At 37.7% G+C, this 25,754-nt stretch overlaps 2 protein-coding genes across 15 annotated transcripts in view; both read left to right on the forward strand.

Moving 5' to 3' along the window:
- The first annotated feature begins 297 nt into the window (after nt 1-297).
- Nucleotides 298-11,842, forward strand: polybromo (protein). 14 transcript variants are annotated; one of them, XM_090164327.1, is made up of 35 exons: nt 302-623; nt 688-785; nt 844-991; nt 1,134-1,274; nt 1,332-1,445; nt 1,513-1,772; nt 2,173-2,540; nt 2,591-2,768; nt 2,827-2,896; nt 2,961-3,059; nt 3,118-3,183; nt 3,345-3,479; nt 3,543-3,674; nt 4,538-4,716; nt 5,017-5,037; nt 5,754-5,883; nt 5,948-6,115; nt 6,184-6,318; nt 6,383-6,511; nt 6,577-6,870; nt 7,651-7,745; nt 7,805-7,920; nt 7,977-8,179; nt 8,247-8,411; nt 8,473-8,636; nt 8,698-8,968; nt 9,283-9,354; nt 9,504-9,557; nt 9,795-9,905; nt 9,967-10,086; nt 10,150-10,625; nt 10,684-10,760; nt 10,948-11,139; nt 11,367-11,475; nt 11,548-11,842. In XM_090164327.1, the coding sequence occupies exons 1-35, from the start codon at nt 540-542 to the stop codon at nt 11,762-11,764; spliced, it is 5,391 nt and encodes a 1,796-aa protein (XP_090020453.1). In that variant the 5' UTR covers nt 302-539; the 3' UTR covers nt 11,765-11,842. The 14 variants fall into 14 exon arrangements, with proteins under 14 accessions (XP_090020464.1, XP_090020461.1, XP_090020460.1 ...); XM_090164326.1 differs by having other exon boundaries at nt 9,795-9,879; nt 9,938-10,086; XM_090164328.1 differs by having other exon boundaries at nt 9,286-9,354; nt 9,795-9,879; nt 9,938-10,086.
- Nucleotides 11,843-12,072: 230 nt separating this feature from the next.
- Nucleotides 12,073-25,754, forward strand: part of LOC149922924 (uncharacterized) — a 98,778-nt gene continuing 85,096 nt past the window's right edge. Inside the window, exon 1 of the mRNA XM_090163703.1 lies at nt 12,073-12,341. The gene's annotated coding sequence lies outside the window, so the exon portion shown is untranslated. The remainder of the gene's footprint in view (nt 12,342-25,754) is intronic.

Here is a 25,754-nt window from a genome sequence, read left to right on the forward strand (position 1 = left end):
GAAACCATGGTTGGTTTTTGTTATTTCTTATTCCTGAGGAATCGCCTCCAGGAGTTTCATTGACGACTTGACTTGAATCAATGAAGGAATTAATATTATTATCCATATTTTACCATATGTAACATAATCACTAATGTTACATATGATTTTACGTAACAAATCTGTATTATCACAGGGAGGAATTCACATTTCAAATGAGGCGGCAAACGTAATGTCAATAACCGGTAACTGAAGCCTTTTGGATGGGTGGCTGGTGCGCCGTCTAGCGTTAGAGATCGAAATTATAAATATAAATCCAAGTTTTTCGGCGTTAGTTTCTGTTTACGGGATGTTATTTTTTGTATCGTATTAAAAATCAATTAATGTTGTAAATATCAAGTATTACGTAACTTAAATCTAAATACTTATTTCACAAGTACAAATGGGGCATCGTTGTATTTTATCCTTTTAAGTGAAGAAGTCTTTGACGAGGCTTAGACTGTTGGTTGTTTTGGCCATTGTCTCTGTGTTGGCTACATTTCCATTGATTTAATTGAACAATGCCGAAGAGACGTCGTACATTAGGTGAAGATGATGAAGGGGATCAATATATTCCTAAAAGGAAACGACGAAACATGGATGTTGTAAGTAGTTTTGCCATAGAAATCCGCTTTGGATAGTTGCGTATCAATGTTTTCTTTTGGTAAGATTGAAATTTGTCAAGAACTATACGACACCGTCCGAAATCATAAAACAGATGAAGGACGACTTTTATGTGAATCTTTCGTTCGTGTTCCAAAGAAAAGGTTAGCAGTTATAGTTATAAGATTAATACAATTACTTAAAAAATATAATTACTTATAGAACTTGCGCTGATTATTACGATGTTGTAACCCAACCCATGGATCTAATGAAAATTCAACAGAAGATAAAGATGGAAGAATATGATGATGTAGATCAAATGACTGCAGATATGGAACTCATGATAGCTAATGCTAAAGCTTATTATAAAGTTAGTTTAATGTAGTTTTTATATTTAAAACTTGCCTTTATTTATATCAAACGTTCATCACATACCTCAATTTCTTCTGTTGTTCTTTTTTGTTACTTTGATGTGTAAATTTATTGGTACTTAAATCATTTCTTTTTGGCAGAAAACCAGTCCTGGTTATCGTGATGCATGTGCAATTTGGGATCTCTTCAATGTAACAAAAAATGAGTTGCTTGATCCCACGTCGGGTGATTATAAGAGGGAGGAGGAACTTCGTTTGCAGGAGCTCGAAAAGAAAGATATGGTAATACCAATTATATTAATAATATAAACCAATAAACTAAATATACCAAAATTGTAGGAAGGTGAGGAAGAAGAAAGTCCCTTTGAAGAGCTTTTCTCAGCAGTTATGACAGCTGCTGATCAAGATGGCAGATTTCTAAGCTCCATGTTTCAATTGTTGCCTTCAAAGACAGTAAAACCATAGTTTCATGCAATTAAAAATTTTTTCGAGATTTCGGAGTGTTTCCATTTTATTTCAGAGATATCCAGAGTATTATAAATTAATTCAAGACCCCATTGATCTCAAAATGATAGCGACAAAGATTCAAAATGGCACACACAGCACCTTAAACGACTTAGAGAAGGATTTACTATTGATGGTGAAGAATGCCAAAGCTTTTAATGAACCTGGCTCCCAAATATACAAGGATGCTGCTCAGTTGAGAAAGATTATAATCAATAAAAAGTACGAGATTGACCAGCGAAAAGTTATGCCGGCCAAAACTAGTGAAAGAATAAGGTAAGAAACATTTTTTTTTATTTCTTTTTAAAAGATAGCACTACCCACACTTCTCCTAGAAGCACTATTGATTGAGGCTTGTTAAGTTTACTAACAAACACGGGCACTGTTTTAATGTTGTAAACTTTGATGTAATATGCCTAAGTTTAAGTTTTTATCATCATGAATGTCCATATTGAGCAATAGTCAAAAATTAGCTCAAGATTGGCTAAGTTTTGACTACTCAAATGTTTTGTAAGAAAAAGACTTAAAAAGTCCTCATTGTAAATAACGTTGAGCTGACAGTTGCTGATGGGGGAATGAGGGAGAACTAACATGATTATTTGGAGACTTATTATTTGGGGTCACGGGTTGTGTCTCTTTTCCCCTTTCCGGGTCTCGTGTTGCGTTTTGGGTGCAGTCTGATCATTAGCGGAGGGCAGAGCACCTTAAAGACGACGATACGACGGCTCCCCATACTTCATTCCGCTCAGGCGGTTACGAGCGGTGGCAGCTCAACGCTAGCAACAACCCCAACACCATCGTCCACCACACCAACAACCTCATGTGTTTCCAGAGCCAGGAGACTGGCTGCGGGTCAAAAATGGTCTGCCATCACCGCCGCTCTTCAATACGAATCCGACGCTGATGAGTGTGCCCAACAGGGAGACCCCAGTTCCATGCTCCTGGCATCGGGTGTCGTACCTGTAGCTGCCGCTTGCGGTCCTACCTCTTTTGTGGACATAGCTCAGTCTTCATCTTGCTCTTCATTTGCTTCTGCCCAAGGTAGCGAGTTTTATCATCCGCAAAACTCTATTTAACGTTATTTTCTTATTTAGGCAATTTCTCCTTCATGGCTGGTGAAGAGGGAGCTGATGGAGAGGAAGGTGCCAATGATTCGGGACCTGAAGATGGGGACATGAATCCACAGTGGCAACTCTACGAAACAGTCAAAAACTTCCAAGCACCTCAAGGATATCTGCTTTCCGAACCTTTCTTAAGATTACCATCCAGGAAGTAATGAACCATCTCTAAACACACTCAAGTATTAATTATAATAGCAAATCTCATTTAGGCTTTATCCGGATTATTATAGAGAAATCAAACATCCAATGTCCCTCTTCAAAATCAAAACCAAAATCAAGGTACTGTCCACATTCGATATTGCGTTGATTGCTTTCAGGTAACATCCTGGTATAAAAATTTCAGAACGGAGGGTACAATAGCACGATGGAAGTAGTCGATGATCTAAACACTATGTTCGAAAACGCTAAACGATACAATAGACCTGATTCTAAGCTGTTTAAAGTATGTTGTTCTATTTGTAAAACATTTTAATATAATCTTAAACATTGTTTTATTTCAGGATGCAGTTAAACTACAAAAGATTATGCAGACTAAAGCCAGAGAACTAATAAATTATCACATGAAGGTAAGAGTATAATTTTACATTATAGAGGAATTTCAAATCTCGAGACTCATAAGTCATAACTGAAGCTTTAACCGTGGATACCATTGATGATGTCACACTTCTAGCATTGGACACTATTGTTTTGCAGTTTTTTCATTGTTAATTTTTTTTACTTTTAACAGCAAGAATCAGACAGTGATGGGGAAATTTCAGAAGAACGGAAGAAAAAACCCAAAAAGGCAATCTCAAACAGTCCGATGTTGGTACCATTAAAGAAAAGAATGAAACTTCTCTATAAAACACTTCTAGACTATATTGTAAGAGTAAAGAAACTTATATGTTATTTGTATTTCTGTTCATCTTGATTTTAACTACTTAAGGATGATTTCAATCGACCATTGATTAACATGTTTATGGAAAAACCATCAAGAAAAGATTACCCAGACTATTATGAAGTTATCATAAATCCAATGGACATGAAAACTATCGATTTCAACATTAAAAATGACCGGGTATAAAAATCTTAATATGTTTTTCTAGTTATACCATGAACATTCAACTGGAATGACCTACATCTCCACTCGCGAAGCCGAAGGCAGAGCCTATTAAAATCTTAACACGTGGTGATAAGCTCTATGCCAATATATTTTTTATTCTCACATTCTTTTTATCAATTAAGGCGGCTGCTCACATGAGATGCGAAATTAGAAAAAATCCTAGTTTCGCACACACTTTGCTTGCTCATGCGCAAGCTTCGTTTTTGAAGCGACACATGCTTGCTCGCTCAAAAATTTGCTTGCTAGCTTTATGTATGCATCCGCCTTAACCCTCAACTTTTAATTAAACCTTTGAGATTAACACACCTTGGCAATTTTGGCCACTCTCAAGCTGATTTCAACTGTTTTGTTTGCTAAAAACTACGAGAAAAGAAACCTATTCCTTAGTACATTGGGGGATTGAATCCTTGAAACTCCAGTAATCATTTTCAATACTATAATTTTTTGTAAAATTTGTTAATTGTATTATAAAATCTATGATGTATAGTTATATAACTAGTCATAAAATATTTTTAAAAGCGTTACAATTAAGTTTTTCAAAAATGATAGTAATGAAAAATTTCACTGTAGATTTCAGATCTTGTACGCTGACCTCTTGTGTGAGAGGCAAGCTAGCGAACTGCAAGCCCATGATAGAATATATGCAACGAATTTAGGGGAACTTAGTCATTTCATTGGTCACGGGTGAGGGTACGAAATTAGGTTCTGCCTTTTATTTTTACAGAGGTGACCAAAGGGTAATTTTAGTGCTGAATTTTCATGGGTGAAATAAATTCATGGTTATAAGAAGCTGAGTGAAAAATATATTTCAAATACAGTATGCATCGGAGGAACAAATTCTAAGTGACTTCAGGTTGATGTTCAACAATTGCCGTTTGTACAATGAAGAAGGATCCCAAATTTACAGAGATGCCGATACATTGGAGAAGGTTCTTAATGCGAGACTACGTGAATTGGGACCATTGATAGACGTTAAGCCGAAATTGGTCATGAAACGGTAATATTTTGTTTCAATTGCTCTCATTCTGCCAACTATCAAACCCTTGAAACTTTCACACTTATTAGAAAGTGAATGTTGTTTTACGCATTAACGTTTAAGTAATTTTTTTGGCAATTAACCCTACCTTTAATCAATGCTTACATTTTTTTTTTAAACTAAAAATCTTTCAACGTGCAGGTAGTGTAGTTTGAAAATGCTATTTTACGACCCAACATTCACTTACCAAGTCCATTTTGATTAATTTTTTTACCCAGCTGCTAGTTACAATATAGTCCGATCTTGGATATCTTTTTACAGATATCTTAGCGAAGATCAGATGTATGTAAAAAACAACTTCTTTTTATCTTTCTCTCCTTTGCTTTTACAAATTGGCTTCACATTAATTTCACTAATACTTCTCAAGAATAATTTGTGTGAAATGTTTTTGTGCAACTTTGTTTGTATCTATATTTCAGTATTTTTCACTTTAGTCTAAAATTATCACCATATTTTCAGTTAAGATTACACCCTATATTTTGTGGTTATTATGATTTTTTTACCATTTTGAATTTACTTTACTTTTTGTTCCCAATCATTTACAGGGTTGCCACAGGTCAGATAATTTTAAGAATTTGTTAAAAGGTAGGAAAATGTCAGGGAATTTAATTTAATCTTAAAGTTTTTTGATATAAGTAAAATGAGGGCTTAAAAAGGTCAGGGAAAAGTCAGAATTTAAATTTGAAATTTTGTGGCAACCCTGTTTCAATCATTTTTTGCAAAAAGTAATAGCAGGATTTTGGCCAGCTGGTTTGCTGGCTGCATTTTAAATTTTTTTTAGTTCATTTACTTTTCACCTTAGGTTTTTGTAGCAAAGTTCTCTATGTATGTACATTAGCACCAAATCACATACTTTATTTTTATATATGTTTTGCAAGCCAAATTATTTGTCATTTCACGTTCATTTAATTGACTTGTGTATGACTTGTTTTGTGTTTTGATTTTGTTTTTGCGAATGCTTTTTTCTTTTATTACCTTTTCCATTATTGGGGGACCAGGGGCCGAGGTAGACCACCTCATAATGATTATATGTACAAACTGAGGACCTTCTATGAAACTATCAAGGAGTACAATGATCATCGGGGCAGAAAGCTGTCCACAGTTTTTCTCAAACTGCCATCTAAAAATGTATTTTTGAATTTAAATTTTATTGGAGAAGGAGAATAGTCTAACTTTCGTTTTTTTATTTCAGGACTATCCAGATTATTATGAAGTTATAAAGAGACCAATGGATTTGGACCGCATAAGTGCAAAACTGAAACTAAACCAGTATGATTGCTTGGAGGACTTATTATCAGACGTTATCCTTATGTTTGATAATGCTTGTAAATATAATGAACCCGATTCCCAAATTTATAAGGTATTTTCAAAACATTCTGTTACATTTTCACTACTAGTTATGGTTTTAAAAATAACTCAATTTTAAAGGATGCTTTAGCATTGCAACGTATTGCTTTACAAACTAAACTAGAACTGAATGATCCTGAAGATGGAGTCCCTGATGTGAAAGCTTTAGTTCAGGAATTACTAACGAATCTCTTCATATCTGTTTATAATCATCAGGTGAAGTTAGCCAAATTTCATTTATAAAAGAATTGCACACCTAATTTAAAAATTGGTCTAATAGGACGAAGAGGGTCGTTGTTTTAGTGATTCTTTAGTGGAATTAGCGGAAACTGAAACAAATAATCTGGATAATCAACTTCCTCCTCAGAAAATATTGACGCTGGATATCATTAAAAGGAATTTGGACAGAGTAACATTCATTTGCCACTAAAGTTGATTTTTTCATCCACCTAAATAAATATCGTTAAATTTCAGGGCCGCTACCGAAGACTTGAGATGTTTCAAGAAGAAATGTTTGAAGTATTTGAAAGAGCTCGTATGGTCAGCCGAACTGACTCTCAAGCTTTTGAGGATTCAGTGGAATTGCAGTCATTTTTTATCAAAACACGTGATGAACTGACAAAACTTGGTCAAGTCCTGCAATCTCCAGCCCTTCACTACACAGAAACTGATTTACAAGCTAGTGTAAATGCCCTTAGAACTGAAAAACTGCCAAACGAACAACTAGATCCGGAGGGAGACAGATCCCATCAGGGGAAAGTGAGCATTGTATGAAATATACTTATCAAATATCTGTGTTCGTTTGTGGACCCAGTTTTTGGCTTTTGTTAAACATGTGTTTCTATGGCTTTATTTTACCACATAATTCCAGGCATAGCCACTAAGAAACAAAAAATGATAAACAACTGGAAATATTTTTTTTTTCTTAAATTTAAAATTTCTATGGAACATTCCTCATTCAGGGGGACATTTACTAGTGTGAAATTGTATGACCCTGAACCATGTCTTTAAGGTCATTCAAAAACTATCTCGAGAACCGTTGGGTTTACAGATTTGGTTCCAATTAAAAAGTTGTTGCTCGCCATATTATTAGTTCAAATAACTTTGATTTGACTAAATTTGACCAATTAGAAGCCGATAAATTGAAGGTTAATGAATTGAACCTGATTTCAGTAAGACTGGTTGTCATGACCACAAGGAAGAATAATTAATACCTTCCGTGACATTTCAAACATGTATCGTAGCCGATATTGGCATAATTGAACCGTTTTAAACTATTCAGTATTTATTTGATTTAGTCACATTAAAACCAATCAGATTTTTTTATTATCAAACACTGAATTCATTAACCTTCAATTTCTCGGCTTCTGATTGGTCAAATTTGGTCAAATCAAAGTTATTTGCACTAATAATATGGTGAGCGACAACTTTCTAATTGAACGAGGAATGTTCCATAGAAATTGGAATTTTAAAAAGTTTTTCGGTTATTTTTTGTTTTTAGTGGAGACCCTGTATTGTCTTTTTCTTATATATTAACATTATCTACAGGAAGAAGAAGATGAGAATAACCCAGAGTCATCCAATGGGTTATCAATGAGAGGACAGCTTTTTAGAATTGGAGATTTTGTTTATGTGGAACCAAGGTACTTTCTTTTGCAAATTATGTCTTAAAACTTTTATTTAATGTGCCGTGCATTTCCAGAGAGAAAGGTATGGAACCTCATATAATTCACATAGAGAAATTATGGAAAGATGATCAAAATGAGCCCTGGATCTCTGGATGTTGGTTCTATCGGCCCATGGAAACATTTCATTTGGGTATTTATAAGGATTCATTTGAAAATAGCAAATATTCTAATTATATTTTCCTTTAGCTACCCGTAAATTTCTGCAACAGGAAGTCTTCAAAAGCGATAACTACAATAGCACCCCTTTATCTCAAGTTATTGGTCAGTGCTACGTCATGTTCGTCAAGGATTACTTTAAACTTAAGCCAGAGGGTTTGGAAGACAAGGATGTTTATGTTTGCGAATCCAGATATTCTGCTAAAGCCAAGGCATTTAAGAAAATTAAAACTGTATGTTATTTACTGGATAGGTTAGTGTTTTATTACAGAGTGTTGTTATGAACATATTATTTTATAGAGCTGGAGAATAGCCCAGAGTGAAAATGTTAAAATTATAGCCCGAAATGAGCCCTTAGAACCGGTTCGTATTCCTTCAGCGTTTAAAGATGGAGTTGAAAGAATTAAAGAAGAATTTTTGGATTTGGATGATGGTGATCTCACAATTATTGACAAACCAAAGCCAGTTAGTAGAAAGAATAATTTCAATGCTAAATCTTTGATGTTTAATGAAATTTTTTTCATAGAATATTGTCTGTGATGTAGAAGCTCCAGAGGAAGGTGCAGTATACTACGAACAATTCACTTTACCAACAGGTCTAACAGTTCGTGTAGGTGATTGTTGTTACGTCAGAACTGAGCATGAAAAGAGCCTAATAGCTCGAATTGATAAGATGTGGCTGGATAAGAAGTAAATGAGTACCAATAACGTATGAAATTTATGACTAAATAATAATAACTTATGTTTTTAGTGGAAATGCTTATTTCCATGGTCCATGGTTCGTAACACCTCAGGAAATCTATCACTCTACAACCCGCTTGTTTTACAAGCAAGAAGTATTTCTAAGTACCATAGAAGACACAAACCCATTGCTGAGTATAGTAGGCCGCTGCTCGGTTTTGGATTTGAAAGATTACTCTACCCTGCGTCCGACAGAAATCCCCGAAGATGACGTCTATGTTTGTGAAGCTCGATATTTCGAAGCTGAAAGACAGATTCGAAAGTTTCCCAAGGGCCTTAAAGTACGTTTCTTTTACTTATGGTAATGTTTAAATGTTTGCTGGTTAATTGAACTGCAAAAAGACTTGAAATTAACCCATGCTTCTTATAACTATTTGATTAATTTGCATTTTCTTAATTTCTAAATTATCTTGACTGAACTAACCATTTTGCTTTGCTGTTTATTCTTTTCGCAAATTAACCTTCTCTTTGCAAAAAAAAACCTCATATAAACCTGCCTGTTGATACCAAAAAAAAATGGCTTTAATATTGCAATTGGGTGTAAATAAAATTACGTACTGGCTGGTGCTGCTATGGATTCTTGGTTTCTTACCAGAAGTTTTTACTCGCACCTGACGTTATGGAGGATGAAGTCTATTACTTCCGCAAGCCCATCAATCCGCAGAAAGTTAGTATGATTTTTGAAAAGTTTTTTTTCTTTTTTTTCCGTATACCGCTAAAGAGGGTAGTGCACTAAAGACTCTTATAGTTTTTAACGCCCTACTATAAATGGAATAAATAACACATTTTTTTGTTATTCCCCTCATGTAAAATCAGACTGAGGTTTTTAGCAGTAGTGTGGAAGTTAAAACACCGGGAGAGTGCACACCCGTGAGTTATTTCCTGTATTTTTAGCGGGTTTAGTGATTTAGGGGTGCCAGTCAGACAATTTTTAACCTCATTTGTATCACCCTCTCTAAACGTTTATGTAGATTTAGTAATTTTTTAATCTGTTTAGCATAAATAAACCAGGTTTGATTGGAATTGTTTGCACTCGTACTGTTTGACTGGCACTATCAGTTTGTTGATATTTTTGTTTATTTCTACATTTGTTTTTTCTTTTATAAGATAAATCCTGATACGGAGAATGAAGAATCATTAGATATGCCACCTCCCAGTATCGCCAGTAAAGAAGACTCCAATATGTCCTCCAGTACGCCCATTTCTACTAGCAAAAAAGTAAAATATTTTAATATTTATTTTCATTACAGACGTTAAAAACTATATTTCTAAAATTCAGAAAAGTATGAAAAAACTAGTCACAGGCTATATAATGTTTGCTGGAGATGTAAGAAAAGGTGTTATTCAAGCAAATCCCGATTGTTCTTTCGGCGATATTAGTCGAATGATTGGGACTGAAGTAAGGGAAAAGTGAACTAATTTGAAAAAATATTTCAAACTAATTTATTTTCTTTAATTTCAGTGGAGAAATTTGCCAGCTGGTAAGAAAAATGATTACGAGGAAAGAGCTCAAAGGCAGAATGAAGAATTGGCTGCTTCGTTAGCCGCTAAAGAACGTGAAAAGGAAGGTTACGACAGCTATCCTCAGTCTCCAGCTTCTTCCCAAGGAGGAGGCAATAGTAATCAGGGAACATCAACTCCCGCGGTTGTGGATGAGAACACAGTGTTTGAATGTTCTTGGGATAACTGCGACTATCAGTTTGAAGATATGCAAGATTTGGTTGATCACTTGTTGACAGATGCCAAAGGCCATATTTTCCAAACCTATCCGAACCCCAAAGGAGGACCAGATGCTGAATATCAGTGTCTATGGCTGAATTGCGCTCGAATTAAACGTAACATTCCACCATTCCCGAATATCCAACGTTTATTACGTCATTGCAAAGAGGTTCATTTAAAAGCAGCTAACCGAGTTGTTGTTCCCTCAAATCGCTCAAAGTAAATGACGTTATATATATAAAAATGTATTTATTATTAAAAATTAACGTATTTTCAGGAATTTCGTCCCTTCCCGAAAACACGCCAGTTCTCCAGCAGAAATCATACCCCCCATCACTACAACAACCCCAAAGGGTACGTATGGTTTACACAATCAGATAGCTGTAGTAAGCATCAATCATGTTTTTCTAGCATGTAATTTTGCTAAATTATTTGATAGGCGTTTTTTTGAATCAATAGTTTTTTGATTTGCATGTTTTGAATGTGATTTTTCTTTTTGTTTTCTCCCTTTCCTGTATTTGTTGTCTTTTGCATTTTTTAGGCTTCCCCTCTTACTTGCTTCCGAACAGAGCACATTCCCCAGGCATGATGTTGGGGAGTGGCGGCAGTCCCGCCCATTCACCATATTCTCCTTACACCCCCGTACCTTTACACAACCATAACCTAAATAGTTCTTTCCAACAAGGACCAAATGGTTCGAACCGCCACTCCCCGTACATTCAACAGCAACTCAGTGAGTGCCTTTCGAGCCTAATTTTAACCCAAAGATCATTAAGATTAATGTACCCATTAATGTTTTTTATTAGTTACTTTGTATTATAGTGTGTAGCATTGGCAAATTTGATTGCACTGGGTACTTAGTCATAATTATCTTTAATTTTAATTGAATAGTTTAATTTTTATAATTTAAATGAGTTCAAGGATATTACCAACACGGATTTTTACTCGTTTGACTTACAGATAGTACCACACCCATTGTACCGTTCCAACCGATTAAAGCTCCAGAACCTTTATTTGTGGCCACTCCACCAAAACCACAACGGTTACTGCATTCCAGTACTTATATAAAGTAAGATTAACTATTTTCTTATATCTAATAAGTTTTGTAAGGCCTATTACTAAATTATTATTTGAATTTAAGGTACATCGAGGGGCTGCAAGCTGACAGTAGGTACGTTAGTGATTGGGATAGGCAGTTGAAAGCTACAGCTGAAAATACCCCACTTTATGACACTCAACGACTTCCTTCTAATTGGCTAACAAATGGAACTGCTAATCACGGAAATATTGTCAATGCATTGTGGGCTCTTCGCAACTACATGATGAAAGATGCACTAAATATATCAAAAATAGTGTAAAACTTCCATTTCCATTCATACTTCACAATATAATATTGTGTATCTATTTAATATTCTCATTAAATTTTTTAAGTGTTACTTCACGATTTGCTGCTTTTATTTTGAATATTTTTACGTTCTTACAACTTTGTCCAACTTGGCTCATGCGCTTTCTGGGTGCACTTAATCAAAGTTAGCCTTACCGCAACTTACAGCGCCACCACATGGCGGTGTTCATTATTTTCATTAACGGTATGCCGCCAGACTAGGATTCGATTTCGAATGGATTCCTAGTTTTTCATATTGCCCAAATAATTTTAAAATTTAAGTAAATTCTGCAGAGATTTTAAATGTAGAATAGCACTCGTTGTATAAGAGTGAGTTAATTTTTGAATGATCATCAGCTTGTCAAAGAAATTTAAAATATGCGAACGGTGTGGTTAAATATCACAATCCCGGAGTTGTCAGTGGTAACCCTTGGTTGGTTTCGATAAGGCTTTCCTTTTTTCGCCGCGTAAGATGTCGCTAGTGTCTCAGTGAGCTAATTTTGGATGAAAGCCGGCAGAGATCTTCGCCACATTGGATAATATTTTAATGGGTAAGTTAATTTTACTGTTTATTATACTTTTAGAAGTTCTGTGGTTGATATGAGGGGTTTTAGATTTTTGAATTCGACTTCTTAACTCATAAGAGAGGAGAGAAGGTGTAGTTCGGATTTTATTTGAAGCGTTAGCGTGATGTAAAACGACTAGCAGATGGCGGTAGGGTCATGTCATGACTATTTTACCCATGATTTTACCCAATAGATCTTAAAAGAAATTGATTTGAAAAATTCAACGGTTATATTGTGTAAATTGGCGCGTGCTTGCTCGGAAGGGATAATCTTATTGGCTAAGACAAATGCGGATAAATATTGCTAAGCCCACGTGATTCTATTTTATTATCAGAATAAATAATTACACGTGCGACGAAAAAATGGGCGATATCATCGAGATTCACGCGTTTTTAATTTAAAAACCCTTCCTTTTGACGGTTTTTATTTTGGAGTGAATAATTTCTTTTAGCGTCTATTAAATAATTTTATGGTTTGTGCCTGACGTCATGAATACAGTTACGCACCTATTCTAACTCTTCCTTTTTTTAACATTTTTTGCCCAAATTTCTATCAGATCTAATAATAGGCCAAGGTGATAATTTATCAGGTACCGAATTTAATTAGTATTTTTCAGTTGTTTCCAGAATGAATAATTGAACGAAAACCGGTCAGGGTTTTCGTAATAATTACTTAGTATCCTAATTAGAAATATTTGTTGTATATAGTTTTATTTTGCATTTTTATCAAATACAAATCTCAATATAGTAGTACACGGAAAAAATTACGCCCTATCCGAATCCTACGCGCCACTGGAGGCTCTCGTGTTACGTAAAAGATGGAATATCTACCCCCCACTTATTACTGGCTTTTAAAAAACAGCGAAAAGTTATCTTTAAAATCAAAATCAATAGCGAGAAAGAAAAATCCTGCCATGGAAGGGAAGGGAGCTTTTCAAGTCCACAGGGTTTTTTAACTTATAGATAGATCTCCCGTACATGTAGTTTACTCAGCGAAACACCAGCGACCAATCGCGTGTCTAGTTTTCCGAAATTCGCCTTCTCATTGGTCGGGCTTTAATAACAGGGTATCCAGGGGTGACACGGGGGGAGGGAAAGCTTTTCGGGGGAAATAGTTGTCAAGGGAGGAGGCAGACACGCGCTAAGATATTGAAGCGTAATTTTTCCGACGTCAGTTTAACCTGAAAGTTCCGCTTTCAATTCGCGTTAGCCTATTTTCTATGCTCCGGCGTCGTGAAAGGGAATTAAAGAGGAAATTGTAGTCGCGGCATTGTCTCTTTAAGTCGCCGGTAGATTTAGAGTTTGCGAGGATCGTTTCCCCCCTTTTCGAACCCCTAGACAATTTCTCACCATCCTTCTCCGCCACCCCCAAAATGATCTCCCACCCGCTCGAGGGAACCGCTATCCTCTCCAGCTGGGTCGATGTTTGTAGTAGCGGGTGGTGCTGCCGCTTGTTTCAAACATCGAGGCGAGGGTACGCCTAAAAATATCCAACGGCTGGAAACTCGGGACCACTGCGATAGTTATTGTTTACGATACTACCGTGACTTATAAATAAAGAGGGTTTTTTAATTACATTTCATCTAGTATTAATCAAGCTTGATTGTAAAATTCGCTATATTTTCTCGAATGGGAAGCCTCGTAAATCGCAATCTAACGAAATTACGGGTGGATCGCGGAAACCCGAGCCAGACCGTCCCCATGGGGGGGCGTGTAGGTAGGGTTTCTTTATAGGTGCTCCCCAGATGCTCGTTGAGGGAAGGTATTTTCTGTGGGAAAACTTTCCGAGCAACGCTGGTAGGGCCAGTAAAGGTTGCGATCGAGCTGAGCTCGTGTCTCACCCACCCTTGTTTCTGGCGTCCCTCTGGTGGCTCGCTCGGAAATTCAGTTCCGTTCCAATGCCGCCGTATGGAGTTCATTGCAAACTTTGCTTCTCCAGTTTTGAAGTGGGAGAGCCTATAATAAAATTGTTATTTTATGTATAAGGTAAAGGTTTGGAGGGGTTGCGACTTGGCGCGGAGGCTAAATCATATTAGGGGCTGTGTTATTGGAAAGATACGAATATCCAGGGTTGAAAAATAAACTTAGTTTACGGGTTTTATTCATTAAAGAGGTTAAGCACCAGTAGCATTCCCGTTTAAACTTAGGATTTTGCTTAGCCTCGTATTAAAGGGAATATAACCTCAAGTCTTTTTTAAGGTTTTTTTGTTAACAATTTAGGCGGGAAATCACTAACCAGCGCCAAAAATATCTGAAGCCATAGAGTAGTGTCAGTGCTACATCACGCAACGTCACCCATGCTTTTTCCTAAAGAGAAAAAAACGCGCCTAAAATGGCGGCCATGGCCAAAGCTACGAAATGATACTGCTTTATAGGAGGGAGCGGGAAATGGTCGAAGTGTTGGTGTTCCACACCAAAAAACCTGATGTTATATTCCCTTTAAGTATAAACCTACAAGACAGTGGTTTTTTTTTTTAAATTTAGACCGCAAATTTGGAGTTTACTGGTTTTATTCATTAAAGAGGTTAAGCACCAGTAGGTATGAACGGCTAGTATTCCACAACGCTTTGACGACGTTTCGTTAAAGACCGACTACATTGTTATTCGGTTTACTCTGTATTTCACTGGAAGTTGGCTGCTTGCATAGCACATGTGTCTCGCAGCGAGCCAGCTTCCAGTGAAATACAGAGTAAACCGAATAACTATGTAGTAGGCCTTTAAGCCAACTTGGCAGCGTTGTTAAAGCCTTCCCGTTCAAACTTATGATTCTGCTTAACCTCGTATTAAGTATTAACCTACAAGACAGTGGGGGTTTTTTTTTTAATTTAGACCGCAAATTTTGTTCGTTATTTCCTGGTAAGAAAAAGTGTCATCTGTGGTCAGGGAAGATCTAAATGATTTTGCCCTCTTTCACTGATGGTCTCAGTCGGGTAGTTATCAAGCGTAACCTCTTGTTCGGCTCAAACCCGATACAGAGAGAGAGAGAGCCGTCTGTTGCCCTAATTGGAAGGAACAGAGTGTGACGGGTCGGCCATCTGGCGGCCAAAAGGAACAACCGTCGCCCGTATCGTGTACATCGTATAAATATACCCACAGCTTTCATCCTACCGTTTTTCCAAAACCAGGACCCTATAAGCCGCTGTTCGCCCTTTTGATATACGCGAGAAGCCGTAGCTCGCTAGACCAGTATAATACGGGGGGGATTCGCTGCTAGAACGTATTCGCAATACGGGAACAGTTCCTCTCCGTGGCGCGGGGGACACACGGGCGCCTTAATCCGGCCATTTCGATGCTGCTCGCGCAACGTGGGGACACGACCGCCAGGGGACCGAAACGGCGCTCTTTTAAACAAAGCATGAGTATCCACGTCATACCCTATTCCACTCTCTCCCTCCTTGTCTCTTGCCAACAACACAACGCAGGGTTCCCCGACTTTTAATGGGTGGCCCAGCGGTATATATGGTGGGGTGGTCCTGGCGGGATTAATGGTCCATGCCGCCTGGAATAGTTTTGATACTATTACAAGTGGAGTTCTATTACAGAGGATAGGGAAAAATTTAATGTAGGTGGTGATTTTGGTTTTGTCTAGACTAAAAATTACGATAGCAGGGACCCCAGAAGTCCTATAATTCCTATAAAATTCTATATTTTCACAAATGTCCTATAACATCCTATATTTTTAGCAAAATCCCCTAAAAGTCCTATAAAATCCTATAATTATATTTTTGTGATAAAATGGTTAAATAGTTTATATTTTTTAAGTGAAAATCAAAGATTTATTTCTCTTAATATAGATTTTGTTTTTTAATGCATAAAGTTAGTAAATTAAATAGCATATATAGTCCTATAAAAGCCTATAATTTTGTAAAAATAGTCCAATAATGTCCTATATTTTTAGAAATATAATCCTATTTTTCCTATAAAAAAATTGCAGATTTGAGTGGGGGCCCTGCGATAGTTTTCTATGCCAATCTACTTACTGGTTAAAATGTAGAGTGAAATATATTCAGGGCTGCCACGGTACCTGGAAAAGTCTGGGAATTTGAATATGGGTAGAAAAATCAGGGAATTTTATTAATTAGTCTACAAATCAGGGAATTTTATTAATAAGTCTAAAAATCAGGGAATTGTCAGGGAATTTAATTTCGGTTGCAAATAGGAAACTTTTACTAAATTATAGAGTAGTATCGCTCTGCAGCTTTGGGCTATGGCCGCCATTTCGAGGGCAGATTTTTATCTATAGGAAAAAGCATGGGTGACGCCGATATTACTCTATAGCTTAAAAAATACAATCTTGGCACAAAATAAGTCGGGGAAAATTCGGGGAATTTTATTGTGAAAAAACGGTGGAAACCCTGTAAACGCGACTTTTTCCGCGTATTTGATTACAAATTTATTGATATAGTTTGATATTTGAATTGATATAATAAGCGTTGTTTCAGAATGATCTTAAGAGGGTTTATTGTTTTAATACCAGCCATTCTATTCTCCGTTGTAAAAGTGAAGTCTTTGTCGCCGTATCATATTGTTTTAAATTGAATAGCATTTAGAAACGGCTCGAATCTGGGACGGATAAAACGCGGAAAGGTTACCTGGCGAGATAAGCGACCGTAACGCGAGATTCCACTCTCATTTCGCCCCTTTTATAAAGAGGCTTTCTAGCGATAAGATAAAGATCAAGTTTATAATCTATATAATTCAGGTGACAAGCCGTTTTCTGGGCTATTATAAAGCGGAAAACCAAAATCTCGGAGGAATTGAGGCGGGACTATACCCCCTCGTCGCCTCTTTTCCAATCAACGATTATTCCCACCCTTATCCTCTCACACTCTGTTCTTTCTTCCCATCTTCGCCGTATATATATATATGTATTCCGGAATCAGTCGTTAGTACGGCCAATAGCCGGATAGGCCTAGCGCTTTTACTTTCAGAGTGGAAAGGGAACTGTCGTACGGACCAGCGAAAAGCGTTCGTTTCGCCTGGCCGAGTGGCGTCTGAAAATCTGAACCCCTACATTCCGCGTCAGCGCGACCCGTTAGCGAAGACGAACGCCGATCCTTTTACATTCCCCGAACCTACTAACACGCGCTTCTCAACGCTGCCTCCTTAGATTGACCACCGAGACTGAGGAAAAACTATTGATTCTCGATCCAAGGGGGACGGGAAAGGGGGACGAGTAGGGCTTGGAGAAAGAGAGAGGTTAGCAAAAAGCTGGCTGAGAGAAGGGTATCTTTATACTCGGAGAGAATTCTCTTTTGAGGGCCCCCACATTTTATTTCTCGGCTATACCCTCATACATCATGTCTCTATACTCTCTCGCTCACCCGGCGCATCCAAGGACCGAACCCCCCTTTGGCTTTTCAGCCTCTCCGTCGTCATCTCTAGGACAGACAGCCACCAAGAAAAGACCTATTTGGAGAATTTATGTATAAAGGTCTTTTTTTTCTTCTAAAGAGCCGTGGGGTGGATTATGATGGCCTCTGTTCCCTGCTTCGCATTTGCCAAGTACTTCTCTCTCTCTCTCTCTCTCTCTCTGATGGGAGAGCACGCGTTTGATGATGATATAAATCCCCCTCTCACGCGGCAGTAACGACGTAGAAACCCGGACTATTATAAAGTCGTATAAATGGAGAGGATTAACCTAGTCGCCGCCGGGGGGTCGACCCTACCCTGGACAAACCGTATTAATCCGCCTTTTATTGGGTTTAAACTACAAGCCCGTTCTCTGACTTAAGTTGACAGCAGATGCTCTACCTCCAAATCCTAAAATGATTCTTTAGAGCGGCTATTTTCATTTGAAAAGCCTAATATTTGAATTAAAATTTCTTCTCTTTAAATGTCGAAAATGATACCAATAAATCTACTCCTTATGATTTGGCTGAAGCCTAAAAATCCAAAATTCTATGTCTAAAAAGATACCAATAAATCTACTCCTTATGATTAGGCTGAAGTCTAAAAATCGTTAATTTCCTCTCTTTAAATGTCTAATAAGATACCAATAAATCTACTCCTTATGATTAGGCTGAAGTCTAAAAATCGCTAATTTCCTCTCTTTAAATTTCTAATAAGATACCAATAAATCTACTCCTTATGAATAGGCTGAAGTCTAAAAATCGTTAATTTCCTCTCTTTAAATGTCGAAAAAGATACCAATAAATCTACTCCTTATGATTTGTCTGAAGTCTAAAAATCGTTAATTTCCTCTCTTTAAATGTCTAAAAAGATCACCAAAATTATATGGAGTAGATTTATTGAGGGGAAATTGAAATTCATATTAGACTTTCCAATAAAAATAGCCGCTCTAAAAATCACATTGGGATTTGTTAGTTGAACATCTCTCTAGAGCGAGAATAAAATAAATTTTCTTCAGCAAAATTATAAGGAGTAGATTTATTATATTAAGTCAAAAAATGTTATTTCTGGATAAAGTTTACCATTCTTTCTCTGGAGAGTAAGAGCAGGGTTGCCACAATTGTTCCTCATTCAAATTCCCTGACTTTTCCATGTTTCCCCTGACCATCTCCGGAGATTTTCCCTGACTTATTTCGGGCCAAGATTTTGTATTTTTTAACCTATATTTTAGTAAAAGTTTCCTATTTGCAACCGAAATTAACTTCCCTGACATTTCCCTGATATTTAGAATAATTTTAAAAATTCCCTGACTTTTCCCTGATTTTTATATCCATATTCAAATTCTCTGACTTTTCCAGGCTTTCCAGGTACCGTGGCAACCCTGAAGAGTGTGCGTTTGTAGTGCCGCTGGCTTAAGGGTGAGATTAAAGGGAATCAACTTTTGAGTTTGTTTTTCCCTTATCTTGGCCGATAATAGGATTCAATTAGCCAAAGCAAATAGGAATTTCGCTCAAAATAAATAAAGATCCTTCGCGTTATAATAGGAAGCCGCAATTATTCAAGAAGCCACCCTTTGGGCGGAGGAGGGGGTGACGCTGAAAAGCGATATAACCGTTCAACCCTCCCGACTATAATCATTTTTCGAGTTTATAAGATTCCCTCTCAACCTTTACTCTTTTTCTACGGCGCTCCCTCTACTTTCTCTTTCTTCCGGACGGCCTGGATTCTCTTTAGATACGCGGGCATCTTAGAGCTTCGAAACGAAGTAGAGAAAATTATAGATTTTTCTCCGGCTAGCCTCCTCGCCTGGCGTTCCCTCTCTCGGTTCGCTTCGTTGGCTCGCTCTTGATTAATTAAAACTTCTCCGGACTTCTCTTCCATTTTCGTTCGCCTCTTCGCGTCCAACACGCGTCCTCCGAAATCCCCTCAGGCGCCCCCACCCTCCCCCCGGCTATACTTACCCCCCAGCGACACCTTATCCTGGCAACGGACGGGATCGGATAAAGACTGCGAAATCCTCTAAGTCCCGCTCGCTGGCAAGTTAGTCATTCCGCGCCAAATAGCGCGAGAGGTCGAATTTCTGGGTTTCTAGCGTCCCTCCCTCGCCCCCGAACCATCCCCCCTGGTCCCGACCCCCCCCCCCCTTTGCCGCCAATCCATCTCCCCCATTGACACGGGAAGATCCCTCGCTTCCGTTCACTGGGCCGTTTTCATTTCGAACGGGAAAGGAGGCCCACGGTACGAGAAACCATGTAGCCTCTTCTCTCCAGGAGATCCAGCTTTAGGCGCGGAAACGGGGGAGGGGAGGGAGACGGTGTTATTGCACCATCCCCATCGACTCGGATGCGGCTTCACTGCGGCAGCGAGTCCCATCGATTTTCCACCGCGAACAAAAGGCCGAACTCGGTTTATCCCCGACGCGCGTTACCCGTCCCTACAGGCGAACCCTCTCTCGAGCGAGTGAAGCGACGCTTTCATCCGCAGTTCGTCCCGCCTTCGCTGGCGCTGACCGTCGCGCGGGGGATTCGGGAGGTCGGTCGTCGTCGAGGCGAAAGCGGAGGCGCTCTCCGCAATTGAGGGGTTTATACGTTTAAATGAACGTAGACTTAGCGAACCGGATTAGTAGGCTACTTAGAGCGAAAAGCATTAACGTCGAACCGACTTCCGCGCCTCCTCCTCCGCTTTTGGAAATTCGCTTCGCCGACGGAATGGAATTTTCTAAAGCCTATTGTTTTCCCGTCGTTAATTACGTCCGTCCAAATGAGCCTTCGGGAATAAATTAAAGTCAATACGAGGCGCGCGATTCGCGAAGGCGAAAATCGAACGGTGGCCGAAAAAATGTACAAAATGGAAATGGTTAGTAACGCGAACGGTGACCTCCCCCCTTAATTGTTGGCTATTCCGCATCTCCCCCCAACCTTTCTTCGCCTCTGTCTCCTTCTTCTTGGCAATTTGGCATCTCCACGTCGCTTTGCTATCCGGAGCGAATTAGAGTCTTGAAATATGTCGACGTTTTAATTTTCCGGCGCGGTTACTCGGCGAAATGAACGCGAAGAAGGCTCTGCAATATTGTCAACACCGATTATAATCCTTCCTTTTGATTACCATCTTCAAACCGCGCTATCTTTGCCGTTATTTCTTTACATTACGTTATACGAGACAGGACAGGTATAAACAAATATATAGATTATGAACTTATTCAATAGAATATAAACAAATATATAGATTATGAACTTATTCAATAGAATATAAACTAGTATAAAGATTATGAACTTATTCAATAGAATATAAACAAATATATGGATTATGAACTTATTCAATAGAATATAAACTAGTATATAGATTATGAACTTAAAAATAGAATATAAACAAATATATGGGTTATGAACTTATTAAATATAATATAAACAAATATATAGATTATGAATTTATAAAATAGAATATAAGCCAATATATAGATTATGAATTTATAAAATAGAATATAAGCCAATATATAGATTATGAACTTATATAATAGAATATAAACTAATAGATTATGAACTTTTACAAATATAAAGTATGAAATTTACAAATATAAAGCATGCGCTTTTTCAAATATAAAGTATGAAATTTTACAATTATAAAGTATGAAGTTTACAAATAAAATATGGACTAAGAAATGTTTCGCGAAAAATTCTACGTCTCAAGGGCATTGGCACTATTGACAGTTTTGACAGCGCTCACAATGTCGGATTTAATCCTTCCACATAGAGAGGTCGGGAGAGCGAGCTGACCAATGGAGGGATTTCGAGGGGGAAGCGAAAAAGTTGTTTGAACCCTTTTTAGAGTAAGGGAGGGGGTGACCCTAGGCCTTTAAAATAGTGCAGTCAAATCATTCATTCGCTCTACGGTACGGTTGGAGAGCTGAAGGAAGCCTTGAATAAGTGAGCCCTAAATGTTAAAACCAGAGGACCAAGGCTAATTGTTCGCTGGGTTCCGGTGATTTATCACAATTTTCGGCTGATTAAAAGTGATATCGAGTGATATTCAAATTCCCATAATTTGGCCTAATTATTACCGAGCGACTAACCACTCAAATACAAATTCTCATTTGGCCAAAAACCCTGTTTTATCACTGTACAAATCTCTTAAGAAAAATTGATATTCAGAGTGACCGTATTTTCATGAACCAAAATATACGTATATACACTACACGGCATATTGCGAGGGTAGTAAAACCTTGACTCGCGAAAACCTAATTTGCGCCGTAGCGGCTGTCCATTTATCAAAACGAATAAAAAAGTAAAATTATTTAATATTTATAATACAACAGCTCAAGAATATAATGTACGGCTACCTTTTCCTAGTACTTTACCGATAGTGTAAATTTTTTAGTTTTTTATGGGTTTCGCTATATCGTGGACTTAAACGCGGATACAATCAACTCGCGTGTGAGGCGACTTGAGTGAGTAGTTTTCCCCTCGTGACGCTAAAATCGCGTGCGCCAATGGCGTGTACCGCTGTTAGGCCGGCACCAACGGTTGATGATTCCGCCGCCTCCCCACCATCAAGGTTGACTTTCCCACGAAGTAGATACGGTTTCGGAAGAGCTCTGGTTCGAATTACGTTTCCAAATGCGTACACGCGCTTCTACCTTCGTCCGATACTTTGCTGGTAATAAATAATATAATTATATAAGTAATTACGTAAGAATGATAATGAACGTATCTCTCTTCCGACGAGAGTAAATATGGCGCGGGCGATTTGACGACGGTGCCGCCCCCTGGTGCTGCCTAAGGAGAAGTGACTGCTATATGCGCACTCGATTTCCTCCGTGTCACTAACACCGTGACGTGTTCCTTTTGACTTTCAGCCACACCCGAATTGTGTGAGAGATTTTTAGGGCTTGGATTGGTTAACACTTTTCTACGCCTTGGTGTCGTTTTAGATGTAATACAAGATTCCCCTCGTTGCATATCGAAGACCGAGTTTTTTCATTTCAGTTTCTTTTTTTTATAAATGTTATTAAAGTTTACCAACTTAATGCTCGTATTTTTTCTTTTGAGGTATAATCTTAATTTACATGTACCGTATTTATTTTGAGGTATAATCTTAATTTACATGTACCGTATTTATTTTGAGGTATAATCTTAATTTACATGTACCGTATTTATTTTGAGGTATAATCTTAATTTACATGTACCGTATTTATTTTGAGGTATAATCTTAATTTACATGTACCGGATTTATTTTGAGGTATAATCTTAATTTACATGTACCGGATTTATTTTGAGGTATAATCTTAATTTACATGTACCGTATTTATTTTGAGGTATAATCTTAATTTACATGTACCGTATTTATTTTGAGGTATAATCTTAATTTACATGTACCGGATTTATTTTGAGGTATAATCTGAATTTACATGTACGTGATTTATTTTGAAATGTTATCTTAATTTACCTGTACTGGATTTATTTTGAGGTATAATCTGAATTTACCTATCACGGATTTATTTTGAGGTATAATCTGAATTTACCTATACCGGATTTATTTTGAGGTATAATCTGAATTTAAATATACCGATTTAATTTGAGGTATAATCTTAATTTACCTGTACCGGATTTATTTTGAGGTATAATCTGAATTTACCTATACCGGATTTATTTTGAGGTATAATCTGAATTTAAATTACCGATTTAATTTGAGGTATAATCTGAATTTACTTGTACCGGATTTCTTTTGAGGTATAATCTTAATTTCAATATTTGGGATTTATTTTGAGGTATAATTTGAATTTTCCTATGTGAAATTTATTTTCCTAATTTCCCTATATGTTTAATTCATATAGGTATTCTATTAAAATGTAATATTAGTTTTCCTACCAGCTCCATTAGCTAATTTTCCTTTTCGATCGGCGTTTTAGTTATTCGAAGGATTAGGTTTCAAAATATCGCTTAACGTATAAGATTTTGCTCACACCCCAAAAGTAGTAGTAGTAGTATCGAAGTGCCATTTCTGCTTCTTATGCCACTTCAGCCATCGAATTTGTTCGTTACCGATGTGAAAGTGCACTAAACCCTTTTCCTCGCTATATAAAACAGGAAAGAAAAATACAAGGGTACAAAGTGCACGAAGAGAATTTAAAAGTACGAGGGGGGGGGGGGCTGGTTGCTTCGCTTCGCTTCCTCCCCCCTCCGTAACCGTCGAAAATCTGCCAATATCGACTAGTACTCTCTCGGTATGTCCCTGGCGAAAAAGTGTTAGCCGCTTCGATGCGGACGCGTAAAGTTTCAAATAGCCCGATTAAAGATACAGTATATAGGACCACGGGAGCCGGAATTCGTGGGAGGGTGGCAAAGAGAAGTTGGAAACGGGTGCCGGAGTAAAGCGTATTCTTTGATCCTACATAATGCGGGACTACGTATATGCGCGTCATAAAAGAGAAACGGGAGGGGGGCGAACGGACTCCGGGTACAATAAGCTTTTGGAAAGACGCCAGGCATTACGGCCTATATTGCTGCCGGTGGTGCGCTGGTGTAAATAGAATATATCGCTGGCCCCGGAAATTCTTTCTTCCCCGCCGCGCTCGTTCGCCTCGCAGCCAAGTAAACCGACACAGGGGCGGGTCGGGGGGGGAACCCTGGAAATCGAAAACGTTACGCCAGAAATAGCGGACGACAAAAAATATCCACTCGGTTTGGTGGGAGTATAAGCCTCGGTCGCTCGACTGAGGCCTGCAAGAAGGAGAAAGGCGAAAAGGATGCTGGGAAGAGTTTTAGGCCTAGCGAGCGAGGAGAAAGCGAGGATGAGTAAAAGGGGTCAACTCCCTTGGTTCGGCTCGGGTCGATAAATCAATAGGCACCGCCGAGAAGAGAGCCTGGGCTACGCGGCGAAGAAGGAATATCAGGGGCTTCTCTCTCTCTCTCGCCCTTAACAATCTAATTTGGAGCCGAGCTCTCCGACATCTTTAACCCCCTTCTTACGGGATTGTAGGCCTTCGTGACCCGTCACCCGCTTTTTCGTCCCGTTTATTAAGAAAAGAATGACACCATTCGCTATTTCGTTGGCGAAGAAAAAAGTCCAAAAGCATGCCTTGCTGAAAACACTGCAGCGAAGGTTTGATGTATCACTGGTTTTAAATTACCGCTGTATACCAATTTAGGGGTATTACAAGTCCTTATGACGTCTGGAACTTTTAAGTAGTGATCAAATGCTTCTTCTAAGACGTAATTTTTATTTTAAGTTCTAACGTCTATTTAAAAGTACGTTATCAAATTTTAAACTTTGAAGTGGTGTTCCAAATGCTTCTTCTGAAACATATCGTGTTTATACATCGTGCGTTGTCGAAAATAGATTTTGTTACCTATTTTAACGTTATTAGACGTTAAAAGTATTTTATAAAGTCTTGAACGTCGAATTATTGTTAGATCGTCCGTTCCTAAGGGGTTATTTATTTTATCATAATCTTTTAACGTCTATCCCTGCCAAAAATAGATTATGTGCCCTATTTTTGCGTTATTATCTACATTAAAAGTATTTTTATAAAGTCAGGAACGTCATAATGTCCCTTCCAAGACATAATTTATTTTTACATCACCTTCTAAAGTCTAGTAGTGGCGTTGAGGATATATTTTGAAAACCTCAGGGCCCCCAGAGGTCCTATAATTCCTATAAAATCCTATATTTTCAAAAATGTCCTATAATTCCTATAAAATCCTATATTTTCAAAAATGTCCTTTAATTCCTATAAAATCCTATATTTTCAAAAATGTTCTATAATTCCTATAACATCCTATATTTTCAAAAATGTCCTTTAATTCCTATAAAATTCTATATTTTCAAAAATTTCCTATAACATCCTATAAAATCCTATATTTTCAAAAATGTCCTATAATTCCTATAAAATCCTATATTTTAAAAAATGTCATAATTCCTATAAAATCCTATATTTTCCTAAATGTCCTTTAATTCCTATAACATCCTATATTTTTAACAAAATCCCCCAAAAGTCCTATAAAATCCTATAATTTTGATATTTTGCCCATTTCAAATCAGGCCACACAGT

Source organism: Leiobunum rupestre, chromosome 11, assembly GCF_980474605.1.
Source record: "Leiobunum rupestre chromosome 11, qqLeiRupe1.1.hap1, whole genome shotgun sequence".
NCBI lineage: Eukaryota > Metazoa > Arthropoda > Arachnida > Opiliones > Sclerosomatidae > Leiobunum > Leiobunum rupestre.

Bases quoted from the DNA above. Each gene is read 5' to 3' on its own strand.
- polybromo (XM_090164326.1), top strand. From the start codon at position 540: ATGCCGAAGAGACGTCGTACATTAGGTGAAGATGATGAAGGGGATCAA. The intron at 2,897-2,960 runs GTACTGTCCACA...TAAAAATTTCAG, and splicing joins AAATCAAAACCAAAATCAAG to AACGGAGGGTACAATAGCAC. The intron at 8,180-8,246 runs GTATGTTATTTA...ATTATTTTATAG, and splicing joins CATTTAAGAAAATTAAAACT to AGCTGGAGAATAGCCCAGAG.